This window comes from Alosa pseudoharengus, unplaced genomic scaffold (assembly GCF_046254945.1).
Source record: "Alosa pseudoharengus isolate Yale_2024_CS ecotype anadromous, Long Island Sound unplaced genomic scaffold, YU_APseudo_1.1 YU_APseudo_1.1_scf_9, whole genome shotgun sequence".
NCBI classification, from domain to species: Eukaryota; Metazoa; Chordata; class Actinopteri; order Clupeiformes; family Clupeidae; genus Alosa; species Alosa pseudoharengus.
The window spans coordinates 30,951,050-30,975,628 of record NW_027468881.1 but is presented as its reverse complement, the minus strand read 5'-3'; the positions used below and the strand labels follow the sequence as shown (position 1 = coordinate 30,975,628).

General features: G+C 46.1%; 1 protein-coding gene across 1 annotated transcript; it reads left to right on the top strand.

Moving 5' to 3' along the window:
• Positions 1 to 514: 514 nt before the first annotated feature.
• On the top strand, positions 515 to 22,765 carry tasorb (transcription activation suppressor b). The gene is made up of 23 exons (XM_076276970.1): positions 515 to 915; positions 2,872 to 3,017; positions 3,546 to 3,638; positions 4,120 to 4,192; positions 6,438 to 6,529; positions 6,646 to 6,780; positions 7,008 to 7,123; positions 7,322 to 7,353; positions 7,626 to 7,731; positions 7,865 to 7,965; positions 8,997 to 9,103; positions 9,275 to 9,347; positions 9,472 to 9,561; positions 9,862 to 10,704; positions 11,504 to 11,832; positions 12,050 to 12,164; positions 14,483 to 15,603; positions 16,756 to 16,878; positions 17,214 to 17,373; positions 17,825 to 17,924; positions 18,383 to 18,561; positions 19,674 to 19,817; positions 20,836 to 22,765. The coding sequence occupies exons 1-23, from the start codon at positions 606 to 608 to the stop codon at positions 22,311 to 22,313; spliced, it is 6,066 nt and encodes a 2,021-aa protein (XP_076133085.1). The 5' UTR covers positions 515 to 605; the 3' UTR covers positions 22,314 to 22,765.
• Positions 22,766 to 24,579: the final 1,814 nt, after the last annotated feature.

Genomic DNA, 24,579 nt, shown 5'->3' with positions numbered 1-24,579 from the left:
ATTCTGGGGGAGGACGCCCAAACCCCCCCTTCCACATATACGACAATAAGTGGGGGGCCCTTAATACATCTGGGCCCAGGGGCCCGAAAGTTCATAATCCGCACATGCGCGCACACGGGCACACGCATGCATTGAATGAACGCTCATACACTTAATTGTACGGCTCTATGTTTAATGACATCGAATTAGCATTTCCTCCTGAAACGTTTGTTTTCTTTTTCTGTCAGTCCTTGATCAATTGCGCAGCAAATTATCACACGAAGCACCGGGCCTAATTTCACTCCACGGCTCCGCGGACCAGCAGTATCCACGTTGCGGACCGCGGCCCATAGTTTGAGAAACGCTGTATTAGAGCTTTTGTACGTTTTAATTTCTCACAAGTGAGGTAGTGTTGGCGACAGTTACTTCACAACACTGCACTGTTTATTAAGTGCCTCTGGAGGGCGAAAGCTGACTGGGAACAGTGACGCTAGGGTTTTGCAGTGGTGGAGAAGGCCATACGTCAGAGGCATAATGGCGGAGGCTGGTTGAAGAGGACAGGCACTCAGCAAAGCTGCGCTGTTACCAATTTCTTCGCCCTCAGAAGAAGTCCGCAGTGCCTGAAAATGGCCTGCAATTCTTACGCGGAAATTGAAAACGACAACGAAAGCCTTAAGTTCAGTGGGATTTCATCCGAGGGCTGCAACTCTCAGAAGCAATTGTTGTCAGATAGTATCTCGGCCACATCCAAGCAAAATGGCGAACAAGCTGAATGTGAAGACGAGCAAATGTCTGAACAAGATGCGTCTGAGCGGCGGAAGAGCGGTATGATGGATTTGAAAAGCAGCAGTACTTCACCGTCGACACTTCAGAGACCTGCTGAAGAGTTGCTAAGAAGAAATTTTCAGATTCCACGGAAGATCAAGGAAAGGAAAGGTTGTGTCCTCTTAATACTAGCTAGCTCGCCAGCTAGCATTAGCTGAAGCCTGAAAGGGATTGTCTTTTTCATATTTCACCCTTGGCTGCATGTAATGTTGGCTTTTAAGACGGGACTTTAGTAACAACTGATGATTCATTAACGCCATAACACAGGCCATGCTGCAGAGAACAACTAGTTAAAGATATAGTGTCAGTTGTACAGTTAGCAACCATACATCGCGCTCTGAACTGTTAGCTAGCTAACACTTATAACCCGGTGTGGCAGGTAAATTCGAAAGCAAGAAGCCATGTGAAGACATGACCACCAAGTTCCTTGTCCATGGTGTAGTGTAATTGCCCTTAACACTTAGTATGCGTGGGGTGAAGTTGTACATGCGTTTATGTACACAAATCCACCGTTTTTGCTGTTAAGTTAACGTTAGTTGCCAAGCTACACAAGTTGGCTTACCACTCCTACTTCCTCGGATGCGCGCTGGCTCACCATGCATTAGGCCGAGGCCTCGGTGTTTATTACTTCACCACTCTTACGTGACCACTCAAGACACCCATGGTTCACCCATGTTTCAGGCCTCTTTTTTTCCCTCAGTTTCTTTCTCTTTGTTCACCCAGTCCCTCCAGTTGTCCTCAAGTGTGCCTGTAGCAGTATCCCTGCCCATTTGGAATAGAGGCAAAACTTCTGTTCATCAGAAGTAGTCTGGGTCTGGATGCAAAATGAGAAGTGCCACAAACAGCATGGCATAGCACATAAGCTTAGCCCACACTGACCTGCCTGTAGCCTCAGCACTGTTTCACACTACATAACAGCTGCAGCCCTGCCTGGCCCCAGCTGCCTTGAGTGTCACCGGTGATCTTGGGGGTTAATTGTGGCTTCAGTTGCCCAGTCTTTCCTTAGAGCCATCATTATTATTAATAGCTCATTTCATTCCTTCAACACCATGAAGGGTTTTTGTTACTCTGGAAGCACTCTGTGTGTGGGCTGTTCAGTAGTAAACATGGCCACCCGATCTAAAGCCTTGCATTTCATATCTGATACTGGATTACTTGTGGGTATACCCCATGGTGGATACTGGTACATGAGCGTGTGTAGGCCATGTGATGGTTTTGACATGTCCCCTGTTCGCTCCCTGCGTATGTGCATGGTGCTAGTGCTTTGTGTGCTCTGTTGATTCGGCTCAGAATGTAATGCAATATTTTCAATCTGTCTCCAGTCAGGCTTTAAATAGACCCAGACCGGGTTATGTGGGGGTCCTAGTCACATATCTCGGTTGTTGTCCAAGTCTTGTCAAATAAAACTATATTATTTATTTATTTATTTATTTATTTATTTAAAAAGGGAGAGGCTGGCTTACTGCTTTGGCGGCACAGCTTGAATTGAAAGTAAAAGTGTGTCTTTCTTGAGTGTCAGTTAGTATTTGTCAGTGCAGAGAGAGAAACAGGTTTGTAAGTTATGTCATGTCATGATTCCTAGTGAGTTCTTTCGTCTTGTATGTACTTCCCAAAAGCTTATGTGATACAGCTCCATTGACTTGTAGGGTTCCCATTGTCCCATTGAGATGCAAATATTTGGGAAGTTATTCATCACCACTTTTTCAGTTGCGCTTGTCTTTCCTGAGAAAGTTCAGGTTTAGAACTACTATCACCATTCTACCTACAATCACAATTCCTCTTGTAATACAGGGAGTCAACCGAGACCAACTACTAGAGCTGGAACAGAAACAGTATGACTGAAAAATTGTGTTAGTCAGCTAATTTCAGAAGGTCGATGAAAAACACTCTTGATGGCATTCAAATGTGAGGACATATTCTAGATACAAAATTCAAGTTTTCTGTAGATGACTAATTTATTGTTCTCTTTGGGATGTTTGAAATCTTTCTTCCTTGGCATTATTGTGTTCTAGTAGGTTACTGTTGAAATGCTCATGTTTTTTTTTATTTTTTTTGCCTTTGTTTCAGGTTTGTTCCAGAACCTTTCCCCAGAATCTCGTGAGTTTGATGAACTTGTGAAGCTTCTCTCCTCTTTCTACCTGGAGCCTAACTCGCGGGGGACCTTCACATACACCAAAGCCCGTCTCATTCACAACGAGCTTCTTGAAAAAGAAGTAAGCCTTTGGTCTTATCACTCAAATTCCCACAAACTCTCAGTCCCTGTTGTACACATAAATGCAAAGAGTGGGATTTAACACAAAGGTGGTGCTCTCACACAAAGCAACAGGAACTAGCAAGGTCAGGTTCAGGAATTGATCCCTGGCTGACCGTTTTCTCACGTGGCGACGCTACCGCTTCACCACACTTCCATGTAATGTTGTTTCATTGTATAAACACATTCCAGATCCCACATGCCATGCCATGGTTGGTCATAATTACACACATGGTGTCCGTATCCTCAAGAAAAGACTGAACAGGCTCATCTTCAACACGAGATTGCAGTCTTGAGTCTTAAAACTTAAGACTTCGACATTATGTTACTGAGTAGCTGCAGATCAGTGATTGCCACTCTGAATGGTTTTCATGAAAGCTTGTATCTGCCATAGCAATATAAATGGTTATTATAAAAAAAAAAACACGACAGTGGAGTTTTTATGAGTGTGGTGATTAACATATCCTGCTTCTTTTTTTCCCCTTGTTAGTTCATTGAGAAGAAGAGGGAGCTCAAGCAGCATGGCCGCACAGATGCAGAGCTGGAGGAGTCGTATGGCTTCTTGCTACCGGACAAAGACAAGGTGAGTCTGCTCCCACCTGGGCCAGGTAGACTGGAACGTGGTCATGTCCGGTTGTGTGGACAAAGCACACTAGATGGACACACCAAAGCAGAAGATAATCAGTTATGCAAATCTTGCCACTCAGATTTGCACACATTCAAACACACTTTGAATGTGTTTAAACCATACCACTCACCTGCCGTCAGACTTGTTTATGAGGTTATTTTTTCATCTGTAAGAACTGTGTTATTGTCAAAAGTGTTGTAATATGTTTATGACATGACTTTTTGATTTGCTTCAGTCAGCAAAGCAATCAGAACCACGTAGTGTATTTATTTGTTTATGAATTAAGGTATTGATTTGAAGAGCAAATGTGTGTGCTCTCCAGTAATATCAGATTGGCTTCATTTATTCAAAACTCGACCACGTGCATTAACAGATGTCTCCAGGTGAGTAGCACAAGGAGTGTGAATGTAACCTGTAGCTATCTGTGGCTTTGCAGGTCCAGGCCATCTGTGAGAAAGGCCTGTCTGTGGGACACTCCCGCGTTAGCATGCTGGGCAGTCCCGCTAAAGGTGAGTGTGATCTCCTGAGCGGCTTCACTACTGTGGGGAAAAATAATTTTAATCGTTTTGTCACTTTGATTTCTTATGTGATCTACTGTTAAATGTCCGAGGCCTTTTTCTATGCGTGTTCATCTCTGTACTCAATGTGACTTGTCAGAGAATTTATCAGAGGCCTCTAGGAGTAGTTGGGAGCCAGGGAATGGCCCTGTCAGTGTTACCGGGGGGTTGGAAGTGGACACCATAGGGGCGCCTACGCATAGGCCTTGAATGATGGCGTGAAGCCTTCAAATGCCAGACAGTAATGGTCGTCATGTACGCGGCTATATGGATCTCTTATGTCAAGTTGGCACAAACTTTGTTTTTAACTCGCTTGATGTGGATGAGATGTGTATTGGTGTATTTATTTTCTCAGTCATGCTTGCATGGCTGAAGATTCTGCAAGATTCAGTTTAAGATTGTATAAAATGGTCTGAGTTTTCTTTTGTCTTCAGATCTTGAGGGTGTGACTACTTGATGTTCTCCGGTACCATGATAAAGCTCTCTGTTAAATGTCAGCATCACCAAATGAGTCCGTCTGACTTTACTGCCTTATCAGTTTAATCCTCATGACCCGCCGGCGGGACGGTTACCCCCTTCCCCCACCTCCCCCCCAACATTCTAAATCAATTGTATGCACCATATTGCTATGTAGCATAGTAATGTTATACACCATTTCAAAGCTTTGGCTCTTGGGAATCCAAAAATGATAACTTTTGTCATGTACAATCTGTATAGTGCTTTACATTTTCAGATTAATTTTATTATGTCTCAATTCAATTTGATCCAAAATGCCCCCTCCCCCTCCTCCGCTTTTGGTGCTACCCTGACTTCTGGCTGCAGTGTAGCTGCAGCACCATAAGTAGATGCAACATATTGGGTACTGAAATATTCACAAGAATCCATAGAAATTGAATCTTCATGTTGTATTATCCAATATTAGTTGTACAGATGTATAGTTTATCTTATACACACTCATTGAACCAACAAAGTAAATGCAAAAATAGAGACTTTTTTGTAATTATTCCATATTTTGTGTAGTCAGTCTATATCAGAACACCTGCCATACAATCTAAATAGTCCACAAGAAACCTCAAAGTGTTACCTTTCATTTGAGACCAGGATTATGCTACACAAAGGGGTTCATGTGCAGTAAGCATTTGAGTGTCAGTATGCATTTTGGATAACAAAAAGTCCAATGGGGAGTTTCCATAGGCATTTTACAAAACGCATGAGCATACCTTGGCAAATAATGGTCTAAATTTTCATTCTATATTGATCTACTTTTGCACACAGCCTCACAAGACCTGGTGCTAGGGCTCAGTTGTGTTTCTAAGGGATATCAAGTGACCCAGAGGGCTGAAATGTGGTCAGTTCAGAGATGCTTGTAATCCGGCAGAAAGAAAAAACTATATTCTAGCCTCTGTAACTCTGTATGAGTACATCACAGTTATTTTGACTGTTTCCTACGAAAACTACAGGTTCTCAGCTTTCTATAGAGGTCCAACATTTGATGGTAGGGCCCAAAAGAGGTGGGAACAATGCCCTTGTAAATAGGCACAGTGCAATTTCAGGCAAAAACTTGAAATTTGTATTGAGATCTATGTGGTTATAGTCATTTTTTATAGTCATTTTTTTTTTTCAACACCTCAAAGCAAGGTCACTGGCTTGTCCAGGTAACTACAAGTGTAACCATTGATCTGTAGAAAAACACTGGAACGGGCATCTGTTGTTTAAAAAGTGACATGTTTTTGACAAGCCTGTAGCCCCGCTTAGTAGAACAGCCCTCTGGTCTTTATGGCTTCACCAGTTCCTGTGTGTTGGCAACCTGCTAATGGTGCCCTAGAGGGTTTGATTTCAGCTGTGTTCGCTGAGATGGCAGTAGATTTCCTCGTGGTCAGGGCTGGTCAAAGCTCTGAGGCGAAGTCTGAAATAATCCTAATTGTATGCAGGTTTAGTAAAGTAGTAAAGGTGTGAGGCATGTTCCTCAGTCATTGTATCTGGAAATAAATGAAAAGTCGGCCTGCTACTTAGCACCCTAAGGACGTGTAGAGCTGCTGTTTATTCTTTGTCTTTGCTATTGCATTTGAATCTGATTGTGGAAGTTTTGCACTGTTGCTTGCTCCCGAGAATGATTTGAAAAGCATAGATAGAATTGGATAAAAAGGATGATTGAGACCGATATTCACATCTCCTAACGTATTTTGTATGATTTCAGGTGTGTATCTATCAAGGTACTCTGATCTATTGCAAGTCAATACATTTGAACCCGGAACAACTGGAGAAATCATAGTGTTCAAAATTATGAAGGTAAATATCTCCTGTCATGTCCTAAGGTGAAATGTATTTATTTATCCTGTGCCCACAGATTGCCTTCATGCCGTGTATTCATGTAAAACTGATAAAGATGTCTTCTGTACCCGTAGGGTAAATTAAAAACCATATATGAAAACACACCAAAGAACGCGGTGGACCCTACGCAGAAGTTCGACTGTCACGTGTTCAAGAATGCAAGCAAAGTGGCGTCCCTCTACTCCTACCGGGCGTTTGAACACACTCAGGTATGCATAGGGGCTGCCTGATCCTTTCCTCCCACACGTCTGCATTGAGCCTCAACACACCCTGTCAGCAACTTTGAAGCCTCTCTTTGTTGATCTTGAATTTAGCTGTGCGCTGAGTGAACCGAAGCAAGCAAACCGCTATCTGTCAGCTATCCCTTGCCGAGCCACATGTTTGTGTGTGATAAATTGTTTTTTTTTTTATGTTTATTCTTTTTATTCTTACGCAGCAATACCTGTTTGAGTTTGCCTATGAAGAGCTGAAGACCCGGCCCAGACACGTGTGCCCTTACGCTGTGCTGTCCTTCCAGTACAGAGGAAAAGAAACAGGGGCCTCTCTAAACAGGTATGGCCCCCCAATTGTCACACTTGGGAATAAGGGACAGAACCAAGTACATTATAATGAATGATTGATTTAATTACTGATGAATGTGTTTGTTTTATTTGCTGCTAATGCCCTGCTGGGGCTGTCAAATGAGCCCTTAGCGCTCCTGTATTTGTGTTGTTTTGGGGTTTTGTGTTGATCTTTCTGTAATTGTTTCAGGCTCAACAGCCCCATGAGTGATGGAAACCGAGGTACGTTCTAGACAGGCTCCTTCATAAATATCTCATCTCTACTTGAGTTGGATGTGTAGTGCTTGTTGGTGTAGTTTTTTTTTTTTTTGTGCTTGTTTTTTACTTGGTGGAAAAATCTGTTGTAACAAAGTTGTCAATGATTCAGGGGAAACATTGGGAGTGTTAGATCATTCTTTCTAATTTGACATTATTTACAGTGACTGAACTCTGGGTGATGTGAGCTGCTGGTCAGACACACATTAACAGGCTGTTCCCTTTTTTTGGCTCCTTAGTGAGGCGCAGGTACACAGTCTGGAGTGGGACCCTGGTGAACGAGGGAGAGGAGCTTTTCCAGATTAGCGTCCGATCTTCCAACCTCCCCCTTCTGCCCTTCCGACTGTAAGTGTCTGCAGCATGCACAGACAGACAGACAGAGTTTCTTATGTCTTGCCAATTTTAAGAACGCTGATGAAACAACACATTGTCCAGTTGGTCAACTTTCAAAATTGTTTTTTTTCTTCTTTTGTGTTAGACCTGATAAACTGGACGTCAGCACAGCGATGCACTTGGATGCATTCAAGAGGAGGATACCAGCGTTGCTATCGTGGGACACTTTCTATGGCAAGCGGGAAGGTCGGTTTCACATGAGGCCTAATTGCTGTGGTCTCAGGATGAACACTCATTGTTAACCTGTGTCTGGTCCACTAGATATTACTATTTATTATAGGGCTCTTCACAATGCTAGTAGAACGCTCCATTGACTTGAATGGGATTGCCCAACCTTCTACGGTAAAATAAATTCATGTAATTACCGCTGCAAACATATAATTACCGCTGTCAATGGCAACGGGTTTTGTGCTTTTGATAAGTCTTTCATATCACTACGCAAGGACTGGAACTTCATTCAAACGTGAAAGCAGACGGTTGATCAGCTGTGTTCTAAAGAATGTTTGATTCAAGTTCAGCAGCGTGTGTTGTTGCGAACTATTTGTTTCTCCGCAAATGCCACGATGAACGGTAACAAATAGGCTAGGCTATGTAGGCTATATCGTGGGGAGTTTATTATTTCGTTTTGGCAAGTAGCCGTATAATAAGCGGGATAATGTATAGAACGCCGGTCATTATGGGAAAATAAGTCCCTTCAGGGCGAAACAAGACCCTTCCGCTAGCGCGTCGGGGTCCGGTTCGCCCTGTCGGGACTTATTTTCCCAATAATGACCGGCGTTCTATACATTATCCCGCTTATTATACGGCTACTTGCCAAAACGAAATAATAAACTCCCCACGATATAGCCTACATAGCCTAGCCTAGCCGTTCTATACATTATCCCTTACTTAATATAGTAGTAATGTAGTGTTTACATGTGAATAGAAAGGTCAAATGTGCGCTTATGCATGTTTTTTTTTATTTTTTATTCTTTGGTGGTTGTTGTTGTTTGACTGAGAACTCAAGGCATTGCTGTAAAAGAACGTAAAGATCAGTAAATCTTAAAAAGTGGTTGATATAACAGATGCTTTTATTCAAATGTTAATATCTATAACATATCCAAATGGGCATTATATGCCAGTGAAGTTAAAATATATACTCTACCTGTGAACGGTATGACCTTGTTTTAAATTGACTTAATCTGGATGTGTGTGTTGTCTTTGTGTCTCCATTGCAGTGTTAAAGTATGGCATGTACTGCAGTTTGTTTGAAGTGGTGAGCAAGAGCAAACCTGGCAACCAAAATCTAGCTGGACTGCTACAGAAGCTTGAGAAGGACAAAATAGTAAGACATCAAATTTTGTATGACAACAAAAACCGCTGTTACACGTGTTTGTTACTGATGTGTTAATTGTTTATACTTCTGACTGTTGGATATCACTGTTGCCCTTATTAGCTGGCAGTCACTTGGTCTGTTTCCCAAAGTGTTATCTAAACATTGTTTTTTTGTCTCCAGGTGCTTGTGAAGCCTCTTATGGACAAAGGATTTCTCTTCCTGCTTTCATCCGCCCAAATGCAAATATCAAATGGTAAAAACACACAAGCGCACGCACACATACCTTGACACGCTCTGTGTTATGACTTTCTGGTTTAGGCTGCTCAGGATGTAAATATCATCTCTCTTCCCCCCCCCCCCCCATCTGTGAACTTTAGAGAGGAAGAGTCGAATGGAAAAAGGTTTACAGGCCCTCTTTATCTTTCAAGACCCTAGACTGGGCCCAGACCCCAGACTGACAAAATTCTGTAAGTGAAAGTTTGTCATTCTGTTGTTGCTGCCATGTTGCTGCCATCACAAACGTATCCTTGTGGGACTGACTAGATTCATCATTCTGACGAGTCTTTTTCATTAACTGCACAACTTGTTTCCTCCCCTTTTTTTCCCTCTCTTTCTCTTTTGCTTTCACTCTTTTCTTTCTTTCTTTCTTTCTTTCTTTCTCTCTTTCTTGTTCTCTCTTTCTTTCTTTTTCTTTCTTTCTTTCTTTTTCTCTCTCTCTCTCTCTCTCTCTCTCTTTCTCTTTCTTTCTTTCCCTCTCTCTCTCTCAGCAACCACATGCACGGCTCCCCCTCCTCGAGACCCGAGTGACGGAGTGGTCCTGCGTCGGCTGGAGCCCTTCCTGCCGGCCCTTCACCATGCGCTGCTGCGCCTGCGCTCGCATCCGCCCAAGGACCTGGGGGCGGCCGTGGAGCGCCAAGCGATGGACTACCTGGGCCAGCAGCGGAAGGGCCGCTGCCCGTCGACTGCCTTCCGGCTGCCCGAGTACCGCCAGCACCTGGACGAGCGGCCCGGATACCCCTCGGGGCCCCGGCCGCGCTTCAGCGGCGAGGCCCTGCGCGCCTACCTCCACGCGCCGGCCTCCTACCAGCTGGCAGCCGCCAAGGCCCACGGCCTGCTCAGCGGAGAGGGCCTGGAGCAGCGCCGACCGCAACGCCCTCCGCCCGCCGTGGCAGCTGCTCCGGCTCCGGCTCCGGCTCCGGCTCCGGCAGCAGCAGCGTCTGCAATGGCATCTGCGTCGGCGTCCAGCCTGACCATATCCCCGGCGCCGTCCCCCGCGGGGATGTCTGAAGACCGCAGCCCGGCCTCGGACTGGGGGAGTCAGGAGAGGCCGGCCTCTGCATCAGGGGCCCGAGTGACGCAGGCCAATGGGGGGAGCCAGAGAGCTCCCCAACGCCCAGGGGGAGGGGGAGGGGGGCAGTACGACAAGGACAAGATGGAGAAGCTGCTGCAGCTGATCCACATGCACAAACGGACGCTGCATGGGGGGAGGGAGGACGATGACGAGGGCTGGGACGCCGCCGGACTCAAAAGGAGGTTAGAGGACGAAGGGGGAGCGCAGGCCAGCAAGTACCTGAGGACGAGCCTGCTGAGCAACGGCGAGCCTGGGAGAGGTGAGTGCCAGGGCTGGGATGGGTTGGGGGGACAATGTGGTGTTCCACTGGACAAAACATTTTTGCACTTCAGTTTGAGATATCTAGCTTTAGTTTTGACAACAAGTCACTAGATACTCATAATCTGTCCATTTTCGTGTTTTTTTTTGTGTATATTTTAAACTATTCGGATTCACACCCCTGAAACCTACTCAGGCAGAATGTAAGAATGTTACATTCCTTGCTCCTATTAGTTGTTCCACACTGCTTTGTGCATCTGTTTAAGTTCAAAGAACAATACAAATGCTCAAATGGAAAAATTAATCTTGCCGTTGCGGTTGCCCCCGAAGCCTGTATTCATTATGTTACACTGTTGACACAGTTTATCTGGCTTGTTCCCTTTTTAAAAATGAACTTTTGACAAGCATCTCCAAGTGCTGATTGAGGAAATTCATTCTAGTTTAAAGCCAGGTCATCACATGAGTGCTTCTGCTTCTCATTTATGAATAATCAATGTCACCCCTCCTGCACCCACTTGTTCCTCCAGATGTTCTGGGTCACACTGTACTTTTACTGTTGCGTCATTTATAACAATTTCACCCATGGGAACATCTTTAGGGCTTTCTGGGGCCAGCATAAGTGACTCGGTCCATGTGCTGGCATGCTTAGAATGTCTTCATTCTGTGTCAAACCAGAGTAACTTCACATTTCTGTTTCCATCCTCTCTCTATCTCTCTCTCTCTCTCTCTCTTTCTCTCTCTCTCTCTCTCTCTCTTTGCGCCCCCCCCCCCCCCCCTCTGTCCTTCTTCCCCTTTCTCAGTGCCTGGTAGTGAGGAGGGCGGCTCTGAGGAAAGCCCGTCTCTGTCCCTCTCCATGGTGATGGACAGCATGGGCATCTGTGACACGGACCTGCGGGAGCGCGTGGGCCCGACCTCCGAGACGCACCGGCTGATCAAGCTGCTCATGAGCACGCTCAACCGGGCCATCACTCACGGCGCCACGGGGGCCGAGGTCGCCGCGGAGACCCTGGAGCGGGTCAGCGCCGAAGGGCTAGGGATCGACCTGGGCCTGGGCCGGGCGGAGGCGACGGATCTGGACCTGCGGTCACGAGTGAAGGAAGAGGAGCCGTCGACGCAGGACTACCTAGAGGTCAGTGATCTGTTCATCATGCTGTGGTTGATGGAACAGTTGTAAATAGGCTTGGGGGCGGGCAGCCATTCAGGTCCAAGTGTTTTGTACCCTAAATTGCCAACACTGTCATTTGTCATCAGTGGTTGGTTGGAGAGTTCTTAGATATCTGCTATTACAGCATTGGAAGCTTGGAAAGTTGTAACATTATTATATGTCTGTGTTGGTGTGTCATCAGGATCAGACAGCATGCAGTATGAGCAGCATGGACGTGTGCAGTCCTGCGTCACCCGGAGAGCCTCTGCAGCAGCCCGCCTCGTCCTTAGACGCCCTTGACCACTGGGGTCACTCAGGTAATGGCTGTTTAGGGTCCTGTCCACATTAAGCCAGACATATACAGCGGAGAAAATAAGTATTGAACACATCAACATTTTTTTCAGTAAGTATACTTCCAGAGAGGCTATTCGCATAAAATTTTCTATAGACATTAGTATTAACTTAGCCTAAGAGCCAAGGACCTCTCCAGAAAGACTTGGGAGGCAGCAGGTTCAATTGTTACAGAGAAAATCATAGGAAAATCATGCACTCCACCGCCATGGCCTCTATGCACGCTCACCCCACATGACTCTATTACTGAAGAAAAACATGTCGAAGCTCATTGAATGTTTGCTACACAACATTTGGACAAGCCTATGAAATACTAAGAGAATGTATTCTGGTCAGGTGAGAGCAAAATTTAACTCTTTGGATGTCATACTACACACCATATTTGGAGGAGAAATGGCACCGTGCATCACCCTAAAAATACCATACCAACAGTAAAGTTTGGAGGTGGAGGCATCTCGCTGTGGGGCTGTTTTTCATCTCATGGTACTGGCAGACTTCATACAGTTGAAGAAATGATGAATGGAGCCATTTTTTCTGGGAGAATCTTGCCATCCACCAGAACAATGAGGATGAGACATGACTAGACCTTCCAGCAGGACAATGATCCAAAGCATTCAGCAAAGGAAACTCTCAATTGGTTTCAGAGAAAGGAAATTCAGGCCCTGACTTAAATCCAATTGAACAGTTTTGGAAGTTACCTAAAGATCAGGATTTACAAGAGGGACCCCTGAAATCTTCAATATTAAAAGACTATCTGTTTAAAAGAATGGGCCAAAATCACACCTGAATACTGCGACTGATTAGCTTCATCATAGAGGAAATGCCTTGAAGCTCTCATTATAAATAAAGGGTTTTCTACAAAGTATTTAAGAAATTTCAGTAGGCGTGTTCAATACTTTTTTCCTGTGGCATTCCACTTTTTTACTCATAACTCTACTTATGAACATTAATGTGTGGATTACCTAAGTTAATACTAATGTCTGGTGAAAATTTCATGCAAATAGCCTCACTGGAAGTATACTTACTGAAAAAAATGTTGACGTGTTCAATATTTATTTTCCCCGCTATATATAAAATTATTAGTCTGTTAAGCCGGAAAGCGGTGGATAAATGTGAAAACTCCAGGTTTGCGTTGTAGTAAGTACAGGCAAAGTCCTTTTAGGCAAGTCCCTCCACTCAGCGGCCATATTGCAACGCTTTTTGGGTACTCATCGGGCATCCTATTCGGCAGAAGTGCGCGTGCGCAAGGCTTCATGACACCAACCGTGCTTCAGCGGCGAGTTCACAACACATTATTGGCACGATGACTGCACAACACAGCACACACGGTTTGCAATGTGGATTGTTTTGACCTCGATATTTATATTTACCTGGCTTAATATAGGTCAGATGAATGGAACAATGCAGTTATTTTGCAACACCGCAAGATTATCAGAATGGATGAGGGTGCCGAAGTTTAAATACCAGCCAGTAGAGTGGTCAAAAGAGATAGCAGATAGCAAAGGAAGTGCTTGGTAAGCATGATGAGCATGTTGAGCACCTCTGGCGAGTGTATAAACTTATTACAACAAAACCGAGGATCGATATAAGCCCTTTTCCATCACACGTGTCGCACTAACTTTGATGCGCATTGTATTTAAGCCAATTATTTTTTGAATGGAAAAAGGGCTTGTGATCAGATCAGAGTAGAGGTGATGTGTTTATTAGTCTTAACAGCAGTTGGGAAGAAACTGTTTCTCACTCTGGGGTGCATTTCCCAAAACCATAGTTGCTAGTTAGTTTTCATTGCCAACCAACTAAGCAGGTAGGCAACAGGTTAGCAACTATGGTTTTGGGAAACGCACACCTGGTTGTCTTTGCCTCAATGCTGCATAGCCTCTTGCCTGACGGGGGGGGGGATCAAACAGTCTGTGTGCAGGATGAGTGTCATCCTTCATGACGAGGGAGGCTCTGCTTTTGCACCTGCTGGTGTATATCAATGTGGGTAGGCTGCCGCCGATGGTCCGCTGAGTCAGTTTAACCACCCGCTGCAGTGCCTTCCTGTCTGCAGCGGAGCAGCTGCCATACCACACCGTATGCAGGATGCAGGGTTTGTTAGATGTGTTAGGAGAGGAAGTTTCTTGAAGTTGGGGAGGGACGCGGACGCCCCTCTGGTAGCAAATTGCTCGTTCCACCTTGGAGGAAGTATAAATGAAAATAGCCTGGATTGCTCATAGCAGTACAGATACATGATGTGCGTTTTAAGTTTGTAGTTGACTTTCGTCTTGTCCCTGTGTGTAAACAGAGAAGGGTCCTCTCCCAGTCCCGGAGCGCATCCCCCGCGGAGCAGAAGGCGAGAGCAGCAAAGCGATGGGCCAGTCCCTGGACACCATCGTCCACAACGAGTTCCAGTGCCTCTCGTCCCACATCAAGCACTTGATGGACAGCCAGCACATCTACTACGCCCCCCAGCCTCCGGCACAGCGGCCCGACCCCCACCTGCTGCGGCTCAGCACCACCTTCTCCACGTTCGTGTCTCACCACGTCAAGCCGCTGCCCGTGCAGCCGTACCTCAGCACTCTCCGCGAGCGGATCGGACACCTGGTCGGCCCGCCCAGATCTGCCCCTGCGTCCGGGGTCAAAGTGGAGCACCCGGTCCCCGTAACTGTTACTGCCTCCACCCCTCCCGCAATTACCCCCACACCTGACTTCGCTCTTGCCCCTGCTCCAGGTCCGGTTACGGTTACTCTGGCTCCCACAACGGCTCTACCCCCCGTCCACCCTCCTGCCAATGCCATAGGCCTGCCCCCAGCCGCACCCGTGGTAGTTACCCCATCACATCCTCCTCCCAATGTCTCTATAGGTGCTATTTCTGCCCCACCGGCAGTTCTGACCCCACACCATCCTGCCCCTATTGCCCCAGCGCACGTGGCTCCCCCTGCAGTCTCCACTACTGCAGCCGCTGCTGCTTCTACTCCTCCTGCTGCTGTTGCCCCTGCAAGCTCTTTTACCCCACCAGCCAAAGCCCCCGCAGCTTCGGTTGCCCCGCTGGCAAAGACCTCAAGAAAGCCTCGCATGGGCACCGTCAAAGACCCCCACAAGCCCCTCGCCGCTGCCACGGAGAAAGCCGAGAAGACGGCGGACGTCAAACCAACGGTCTCGGCCCTCGCGCCGGAACTTCCTGTCTCCTCTCCCTCGGCGGTCAGTCAGCCGCAGCAGGCGCCGCCCCCTTCCTCAGATCCTGCCCCTGTCCCCGCCGCCACAGCCAATCCCAGTGACAGCACGAGCGCGGCGAACAGCCTGATCAGTCAGATCAAGCCGGACGTGTTCCTCAGCCTGGTGCAGATGGTGCAGAGGAACACGCTCAAGTTCTACATCCACGTGACTGAGGACGACAGCGAGACTCAGCTCTGCACAGAGATTAAGGTCTGATGCTCCTCCTTTCACTTTCAAATAATGGCTCATTTTGATGATGCACTGACTTATAATACCATGAATGTTATCTCTGCTATTGTGCTGGTATTACATTACCCATTTTGCACTAAGGCAGTGAGGAGAAAACTGAAACGACAAGGAATATAAATTCAAACTCTTGCATCATGTTGCTTTAAGGTCCTGGGAACGTTCTGCATTTTTTTTCTGTTTAGATCCGAATTGTAAAAAAAAAATTATCATCAAAATTCTACAGCTGATGTTTTTAGTAAGGTCCCACCTTTTGAAGGTTTTAGAATATCTTATTGGCATAGATTTTAAGAAACATATTTAAGTTTCTATAACACACAATGCTCTGGCCATTAAATAGCCTTAGTTGCGGAAATGGCCTTAAATTAAACAAACAAACAAACATCGGAGGCACCAATTGTTGAATTACTCCAGTCTAGATTGCGGGCCCCCCTAGTGAGGAATGGAGACCTGACTGGTGGGGTGCGATGAACAGGAGGAAATTTATTTTTTATGCCTATCTTTAATAATGCCTTTCTTTTTTTTGACAAGGCCACACACAAACATAGGAGTCATAAACAGACAGACGTATGGATTAAAACAGCAAATTAGATTCAGCAGATTGAGACGGGAAATGTAACGTGGAACCAAAATGCGAAAATAATATTTTAACGTTACCATTTTGCTGGGGTAATGGGGTCAGGTGGGTCTTGAAAATTCCCCACCTCCAATGTGGGGAATGACAGAAAAAGTTTGAGAACCACGTCTATCCAAAAGTAAGATGCCCGTTTCGAAGTTAACTGCTGATCAAATCGGCCAAACCTCGTCAGTCAATCTGTAACTTATCTTTCTGTCCACAAAGCTTCAACTTATGTTTATAGCCTACTATAGAACTAGGAGCTAGGCTGGAGGTCGCAGTGTTATCAGATGACGTACATCCTAAAACCCAGCGATTAAAACCGTGCATATCAAGTCATATCCAAGGTGATTTTCTGCAGCTCTCAATGTACCTCAGATTGTTTGCACCTCCAACAACATGTTATGAAGTTAGTTAAGACTGATGTATCTGCCTGTCATTGCTGGAAGAATTGTAAATTACAACTTGTCCTTTCCTTTGTTTTCTAACTTTTTAAACAGGAATACTTGAAGAGCTTCGGCAACATGGAGTGCAATCCACAGAGTTTCCTGGAGAACAACAACAGCCTCGACAAGTTTCTTGTCATCATTCAAAATGAGGATATAGCTATGAATGTTCACAAGGTAAATGCATGAAGTCGAAGGGAAGGGAGTGCACGTCCTAATAGTGACTGCAACCCTGAAATGCGTGTGAAGCTGACACATTGGTTCAAAGTTGTTTGTGAGAATTGTATCATCCCCAAATGTATGCCCATATTCCCACTAAGCGATAACGTAGGATCTTGCATTGCCTTACAGGACTCCTTGGGTTAATCAGAGTTTAAGTAGCCTTATAGCATTTGTATGTTTGTTATTCACTAATTATCTCTACATTGTTACGTTTTTTTTTTTTTCTACATGTTTAGATTGGACCACACCATGTTGCGTAAATGTGATATCTTCTTTTCCTATCACTGTAGATCCCTGCATTGGTGTGTTTGAAGAAGTTACCATCTGTGAGTTTTGCCGGCGTGGACAGTCTGGACGACGTGAAGAACCGCACCTATAATGAGCTGTTTGTGTCCGGCGGCCTTATCGTGTCTGATGAATTAATCCTCAACTCAGACTTGATGACACTCGGTGAGTTGCTTGGTGAAAGACCGCTTTGAAAAGTTAGCCATCTCATGATAAGGCCCATGTCCATCTCTGGTCGCAAATATTCAGTAGTGCCAACTGCACGTTGTAGAAAATATGGGTGGGTGGGGGGGGGGTGTTGCATAGTTTTTGCTCCGATGATGCACTGAAGTTGGATCTGCAGCGGAGTTTAAAGGAGAAATCCGGGGAGTTTTCACATGGATCTCCGTTTCTTGAGGTCACCGAGTTGTTAAACAATCGGTTTTGCCTAGCTAGAGTTGCTACAGCCAGCATCTACAGCGCTACACTCTGGCCTGGGGCATGTCTGTGAGCTCCCATGTACATGCCCACAGTACAGTTTTCAACACATTCATTTTAAGAGTATGTCTGCATGCCTGTGACTTTATGACCTTATGGAATATTAATACTGTGTGTGTGTGTGTGTGTGTGTGTGTAGATAAACTGCAGAGGTTGCTGAAGTTTCTAGAGGAGCAGAGTTCCATCTGGCAGTGGAAGGTGCACTGCAAGACCCAGAAGAAGCTCAAAGAGCTCAGCAGGTGAGTTGGAGCTGGTGCTTTATGGCAAACTTGAGACTCCTCAGACTAGAGCTGCTCCCTCTGGGGATCAATACACACAGTAAATGCCAGATCAGCACCTGCTAATGTGATTCACGGGTTCTTTAAAGGCCATTATCTGATTTGCAAGGGAACAGAATGTCCAGTGCTCTAGAGTGGTTTAGACAGACTTCATGTGAGGTGCATTTTCCCCATGGTGTCGTAGCGCAGTGACCGTTGTTAGAGGTCACCTTGAACCCTGTTTGCATGGTCACTGAACCACAATGCCTCCAGGAAATGCACCCTTTGGTAGTCCATCACACTCAGAGCTAGGGCAAGATTTAAGACCGATTCCTCATAATACAACCCCTCAACCCCGATTCCTCATAATACAACTGGTAATGGGTAATAGAAAGTGTTCTGTTGGACTTCATGTTCCTTGTCTTCTTTTGTCCCACTAGGTTAAACAGTGATACGATGAGCATGTTAAACCTGCTAACAACGTATCAGAAGAAGCACTTGGTAGACTTTCTACCCTATCATGAATGTGATGCTCCCACAAAGACCGCCCCTGATGTGGACTGCCTCGTCAAGCTGCAGGCCCATCACACACAACACAGACACATCATCTTCCTCACTGGTGCGTGGCATCACAACACATCATCACAACACACACACGCACACATCATCGCAACACATCACAACACACACGGACGCACACACACACTCACCACACAAATTCACATTTACAATTATTTACATATACCGGTACTCATGTTCGCACACTGTTTATTGGATAAACATTTGTTATCTGTCAGTTATTTATAGACCCTTTCAACAATAAAAACAAAAACAATGCTTGAACGTTCTATTTGGGCCCCAATCTACTTCCTCTGCATTAAGATAACATATGGAATGTTAAAAAGGAAGTCTTGTGGGGCCAACTATGATGCTGATAATGGAACTCTCTTGAAAGGGTCTATACATGTATATGATTGCTGCTTCATCGCAAGAACTGCACATTTTTCAACACCACACATTTGCATTCAGACACCTGACCGGTGATCTAGACAGTACTGCATGTTTAGTACTGGCTGAACCCATTTGGGTATTGATGGTCATTTTCTGACTCAGTCAGGATGATGGTCAATCAGGAAACAGGCTTTATTCTTTCAATGATGCGCATCAAGGGAGAGTGACCAGCTTCACCCAAAAGATTCACCCTTATCTAACGAAACAGGGTGTATTCTAAACTTAAGTAGGTTACAAACAAAGGGGGGCGTGACCTTTTGTTCTAACTCAGAGAGGGCTGATCCTCCTAGACGATCGTTAATCAAGATGACCCCAACTTGCACTTGGCCAAATGTTAGCAGCCATATGGGACAATAGAGAAGCTGTGAAAGCACCCCATCTTTTCTCACCTAGTGTATATACAATAGAGTGTCACATCTGGGGATAAACAATGGTGTCTAGAAAGGCTCCTGAATTCTAGGCTCCTGAATTCTAACCATTCAAGGATAAACTAAGGATACACTGCATACAGACCAAAGACACAGGAGATACATTTGGGTACAAAATCACAAATGAACACAAGAAATGTGCATGCACAGGTATAATGCTGATTCACATGACCATACTCGTTGACTTAGTATGAATGATCACTTAAGTATGTTTACTGGCTACTGAGTCTTGTGAGTTCCGTAGTGAGTTTCGACTGAGTGCCGTCTCTTTTTGGTGTTGTTTGCCCAACAGAGAGAAAACTGGAGATGCTCCCACACTTCTCCAGCCAGGGGATCCTTGTCGCCAGTATTGAAGACATCCTGGACAACTTCACAAGCATAATCAGCTTCAGTCCACCCAAGATGGAGCCGCCCGCACCCACGGCCCCACCAGAAGGTCAGTGTCACTGCGTCAATCCCTGTTTGTCTCCATTCTAGCCATGTCTCCCATTTGTATGACTCTGTTATTTTTAACCTACAGTACATTAAGGATAGAGAGGAGACTGCACGCCATGAACAGTTATACTGTGGATGCAGCTGTTTCACAAAGCGCAACTTAATATAAATAAGAAAGAAATAGCGCAACACTGCTCACTTAATGAACAACTGATCAAGGTCTGACTGACTGAAACGTTAGCTGATTGCTGTTTGTTAGGTTAGTTGTTTTTTTTTCTTATTCATATTAACCTACGGTACATTACCTTTACCTTCTCATTTCTATTACTTTATAGATTGCCTTATTTTTTTCTTATTTTTAAGCACCCCATGTTGCAGTTTGCTGAAACGACTAAATAAATCTTGATTGCTTGCTTGAAAGATTGTTTTATTGACTGATTGATTGATTGATTGATTGCATTACTGTCATCCAGCACTTAAATCTTTGTGTGTGTTTGTCACTGGGAGTGCCTCACTTAGAGGAGTAAACAGAGTGAATGCATCACCAATTGACATCAGATTGTCAAGGTCAAAGGTCAAGGTTGCACAAACCAGTCGGTTGCTGTGGCTCTACTGGCAGAGATATGCTAACAGCGCCAGAGCTGTGCTAACAAGTCATGGATGTGATGTGAAGAGAACATGTATAGTCAGAACAAAACTGCCCTAAGGTTATTAAGGGTTATTAGGTAAAAGCCTCTGCTGGATGCATACATTTCTTACACATCATCTTAGTGTGGTACATGTAAAACCTCCTATCTTTTAGCATCCAACATGCACATGCACAGTGTGAGAGAGTTCTTTCAGAACCAATGGAGCCTACAGAAGCAAACAACATATCTTTTAGCATCCAACATGCACATGCACAGAACAGTGTGTGAGAGAGTTCTTTCAGAGCCAATGGAGCCTACAGAAGCTAACAACATAATGTTCCTTTTCGAGTCTTGTGCCACAGCTAATATATCTTCGTCTGTCTGCCTTAGCCGAGAAGGAAGACGTGCATGATGAATGTGTAGAGGAGGAGGACATGTCCTTGGACTCAGATGACGAGACGATGGGTATCAGTGAGACGGCCGCGCCCCTCCCGAGCAATGGCCTGCAGCAGCAGCATCAGCAGCCGCCATCGTCAATCCACCCTCCTCCGCCGCAGATGCTGGAGTTCCGGCCACCCCTGCCAGAGATGCCCCCCCTCCCGGACGCCATGGCCCAGAACAGCCCCATGTCCTACGGTAGCTGCAAGATGGACTTTGCGCCCGCCATCGCCCCCTTCCCCCCTGGACCTGAGCTGGGGGACAACCTGGCGGTGAGTTTTGGGGTGAACCCTCACCAGAGCTACTTGTGTCCAGCGCCATCACAGTGGAGCCCCTTCTCCGGTGCCACTGGCTACCCGCTTCCGTCACAGCCCCCTTCCGTGTTGCCCCCCGCGTTACCAGGACAACCCTTCCCCCAACAATCCCCGATGCCAAACCTCAACCAGTCTCCGGCCGTCGGCTCGGATGAGATGGCCCCCGGGGAGGTGCCTCCGGGACTTCCCCAGCCACTGCCCGATGGCGAGGCCCAGATGGGGGTTCCGGCGACGGGTGCGGTGACCCCGCACGCCGCGGGCAACGCTCAGGATGAACAGGGCAAAGTCATGGAGCCGATGGCGCTCCCGTACCCCGACCATGCTGTCGGCCCTCCGATGGGCATGGGGTACGGCTGGGGGGGCCAGATGGGGGCGATGCAGCACAGTTACGGAGGCGGCCCGCCGCTTGGTTCGGTCGGCAGTGCAGACACAGCGGAGCTGGCGGAGACGAGCGCTCCGCCGCCGCAGGGCATGTCCCAGGCGGACACTCTGTGGAAGGCCGGCGGTGCGTGTGAAATGCCTGATGGCCTCACACCGGGGGTACTGCACCGAACCCTCCCCCCTGTGCCCGCGCCTCCGCCTCCCCCCGGCATCGCCATCCCACCCCCTGCGTCGGGCCCACCGCCCAGCCCCTTCCAACACGCCGGAGTGCTGGGTGGCCCGCCAGCCACGGAGAAGAGCTGCGGCACGCCGGGCAGCTCCACGCCCAGCAGTCAGGGCAGCCGGACACCAGTGAGCTCGGGCCCCGACAGCCACCCCACACCGGGGCCTCCGGCCAGCAGGGGGAGCTCCATGCCTCGCACCCTCCTGCCCATACCCGGAGCTGGCGACGTGGGCCACGCGCACGGCCGGGGAGGCGCGACGGGGCCGCCGCCTCCTCGCCACGCCAACCACAGCAGCCCCGGCGGGTACAACGGCAGAGGGGCAATGACTGTTCCGCCACCGATGGACATGCACGGCGGCTTCAGAGCCAGGGGTGTACCGCCCATGCCCATGCGCTCCAGACCCGGGCGAGGACACATGAGGGGGGGGCCGCCTCCATGGGGTCCCCCTCTGAGGGGTGCACCACCCCCACCTCCACCTCCGGACTATTACTCAGATTACACGTACCCCTAAATCACCGCATGGCGTCGGGATGGCCTCAACAGACTACTGGCAGAGAGAATGTACATATTTGACTTTTGAGAGCACATTTGGATTTCACAGAAGGAGGCAGACTAAGAAAAAGGAACCTTGGTCTTTGTAGGAGTTCAGAGGCCTGAAGTCCTGCTGTAATCAAACCTGCTCTTCCTAAACAAGGACTTTTGGGGGAAATAAACAGACCTTGTTCAGACCACTATATTTATATTTGCCAAGAAATGTAACAGCCTTTCAATGTTTCATTTTGTTGCTTCTTTTTGTTCCAATTTTTCAACAAATAGACAAAAAGGAAAAAAAAAAAAACGGTTTGTGAACAAGGAATAAAATCAGACGATATTTTTTTAAAAAAATAAGTGAAATGTGGATCACTCGTTTTAGCATTCTTCTTTTTTTTTTTTACATTCTTGGTTGTAAAAATGTCTATTAAAAACAAGGTTGTATCAAAATGTATGATTTGGTGTCATCTGGTTCATATCACTCTGATTTTGGACATTTATCTGACAGAGGCACTTTGAAGTGGCTGGTATTTTGAAGAGTGGCCAGTAGGGGACACTGTTCTCCTTTGGACATAACCAAGGAGTAAATTCTAATGCAATCCGCTGGCGGTACAGCCTCCTGTTGACTTGCTGATAAAGACTATAATTTCACTAGCTTGTCATCTAGCATGGTATAGGGTCCTAAATTCTTAGAATTTAATCTAAATTTTAGCATTTTCGGAGCATCACTTCAACTTGCTAGCTGGAGGCAACAGACCTGAATTTTGCATTATTGATGCAACAGCAACCAGAAACTCGCCGTGCAGCTCTGAAATGCATTTTTATTCTCTACCTCAGAAGGGCAGTCTTAAGTGTGTTTCTGTGGTTCTCACCCCAAATGAGATAAGCCAATAAACCATGAGTGATGGGCTATTATAAATTCTGTTTCAGCTGAAGACCAGTTTTATGGTTATCTGCCACATAAAATATTGATTTGTCAGTTTAAACCCAGCCAATGCCTTTATATCTGTTTGTTTCAGTGTGACCGTCTCTGGCGCATCTGTTCTTTGATATGCATTGCAAATGACGTTCCCACACAGGCGACGTTGCGCAACCTGTAAATCATCAGGAATGGCAGCTTCCTGACTTCCCTTGTGTTGATCATACACATCGCTACACTCTCACAGCTAAAACGAGCCAGAGGGCTATGACAAAGGTCATGATGTACATTATTTATTAAAATCACTCTTTCAGGGTAAACCTGGAGATCGATCAGATGAGTCCGGCTGTGGCTGGCATTTGTGGAAACTGATCCATTGCATCAACAGCGTTTGTACAATTTTCTTGATAAAGGTCAGCATCATGAACAATCACAGCTTCAAGCCCTGTTCTACTAAATAAATGTCATCTGTAATGTTTGATGTACTTGAAACACCATTATCTGGGAACTGCATGAAAAGTCAGGCCAAAGGGCTGTGAAGATGAAAGGCATGTAGGCCCCCTTGTCCTGCACTGTTTGTTTATTTAGCAACACTCGCTGGGACAATTACTAAACCTAATATGGAGCACAGGAATGATCAGTACATAGTGCATTGGGTAAAGCACTTCCCAGAAGAGGACAATTGTAATCCTGTATTTTTGTATTGATCGAGATTATCTTTCCTAAAGTGTGTTACTCTAATGTGAGGGAGTTGTAGGTGCTGCTTTGAAGCCTTTCATTATAGTCATAAAAATGATAAATACTGAAGAAAAGGGACCTCATGGTTTTATTCGGGTATATGCGTTCTCGACATTCTAAAATGTGTGGTTAGATCACTTTCCTGCTGTCCTTATATTTTCCTCATTTGAATGGATTGACAAAGATTAAGGGATTAAGAACATGTTGAACAATTGTAAAAAAAAGCACCTTGTTTTATCCTGAGGGTAATCTGCTAAAACCTGACCTTTGTTCATCTCTCCTATTTAATGTAGCCTTCATTAGGGTAGGGGGAAAAAAAGGAAAAAATACTCATAACGCAGACGGCCGCGGTCAGATGGAAAGCTTCCGCAGGTCCATGCTGGCTTACACGGCTTCATGTTAGTTGGAAAAGATGCCACATATGCTTTTTACCATTGGCAGGGCTCCAAACTGCTCAAATGCCTGTGCACACACTTAGATCCTTTTAAAATGGTGTATGCATGAGATATATCCTTCTAAAAGGCATAACAGTAAAATGTTGACAAGCAACTAGCACTCACCTTGAAAGCTTTATGAAGGTGAGGCAGTT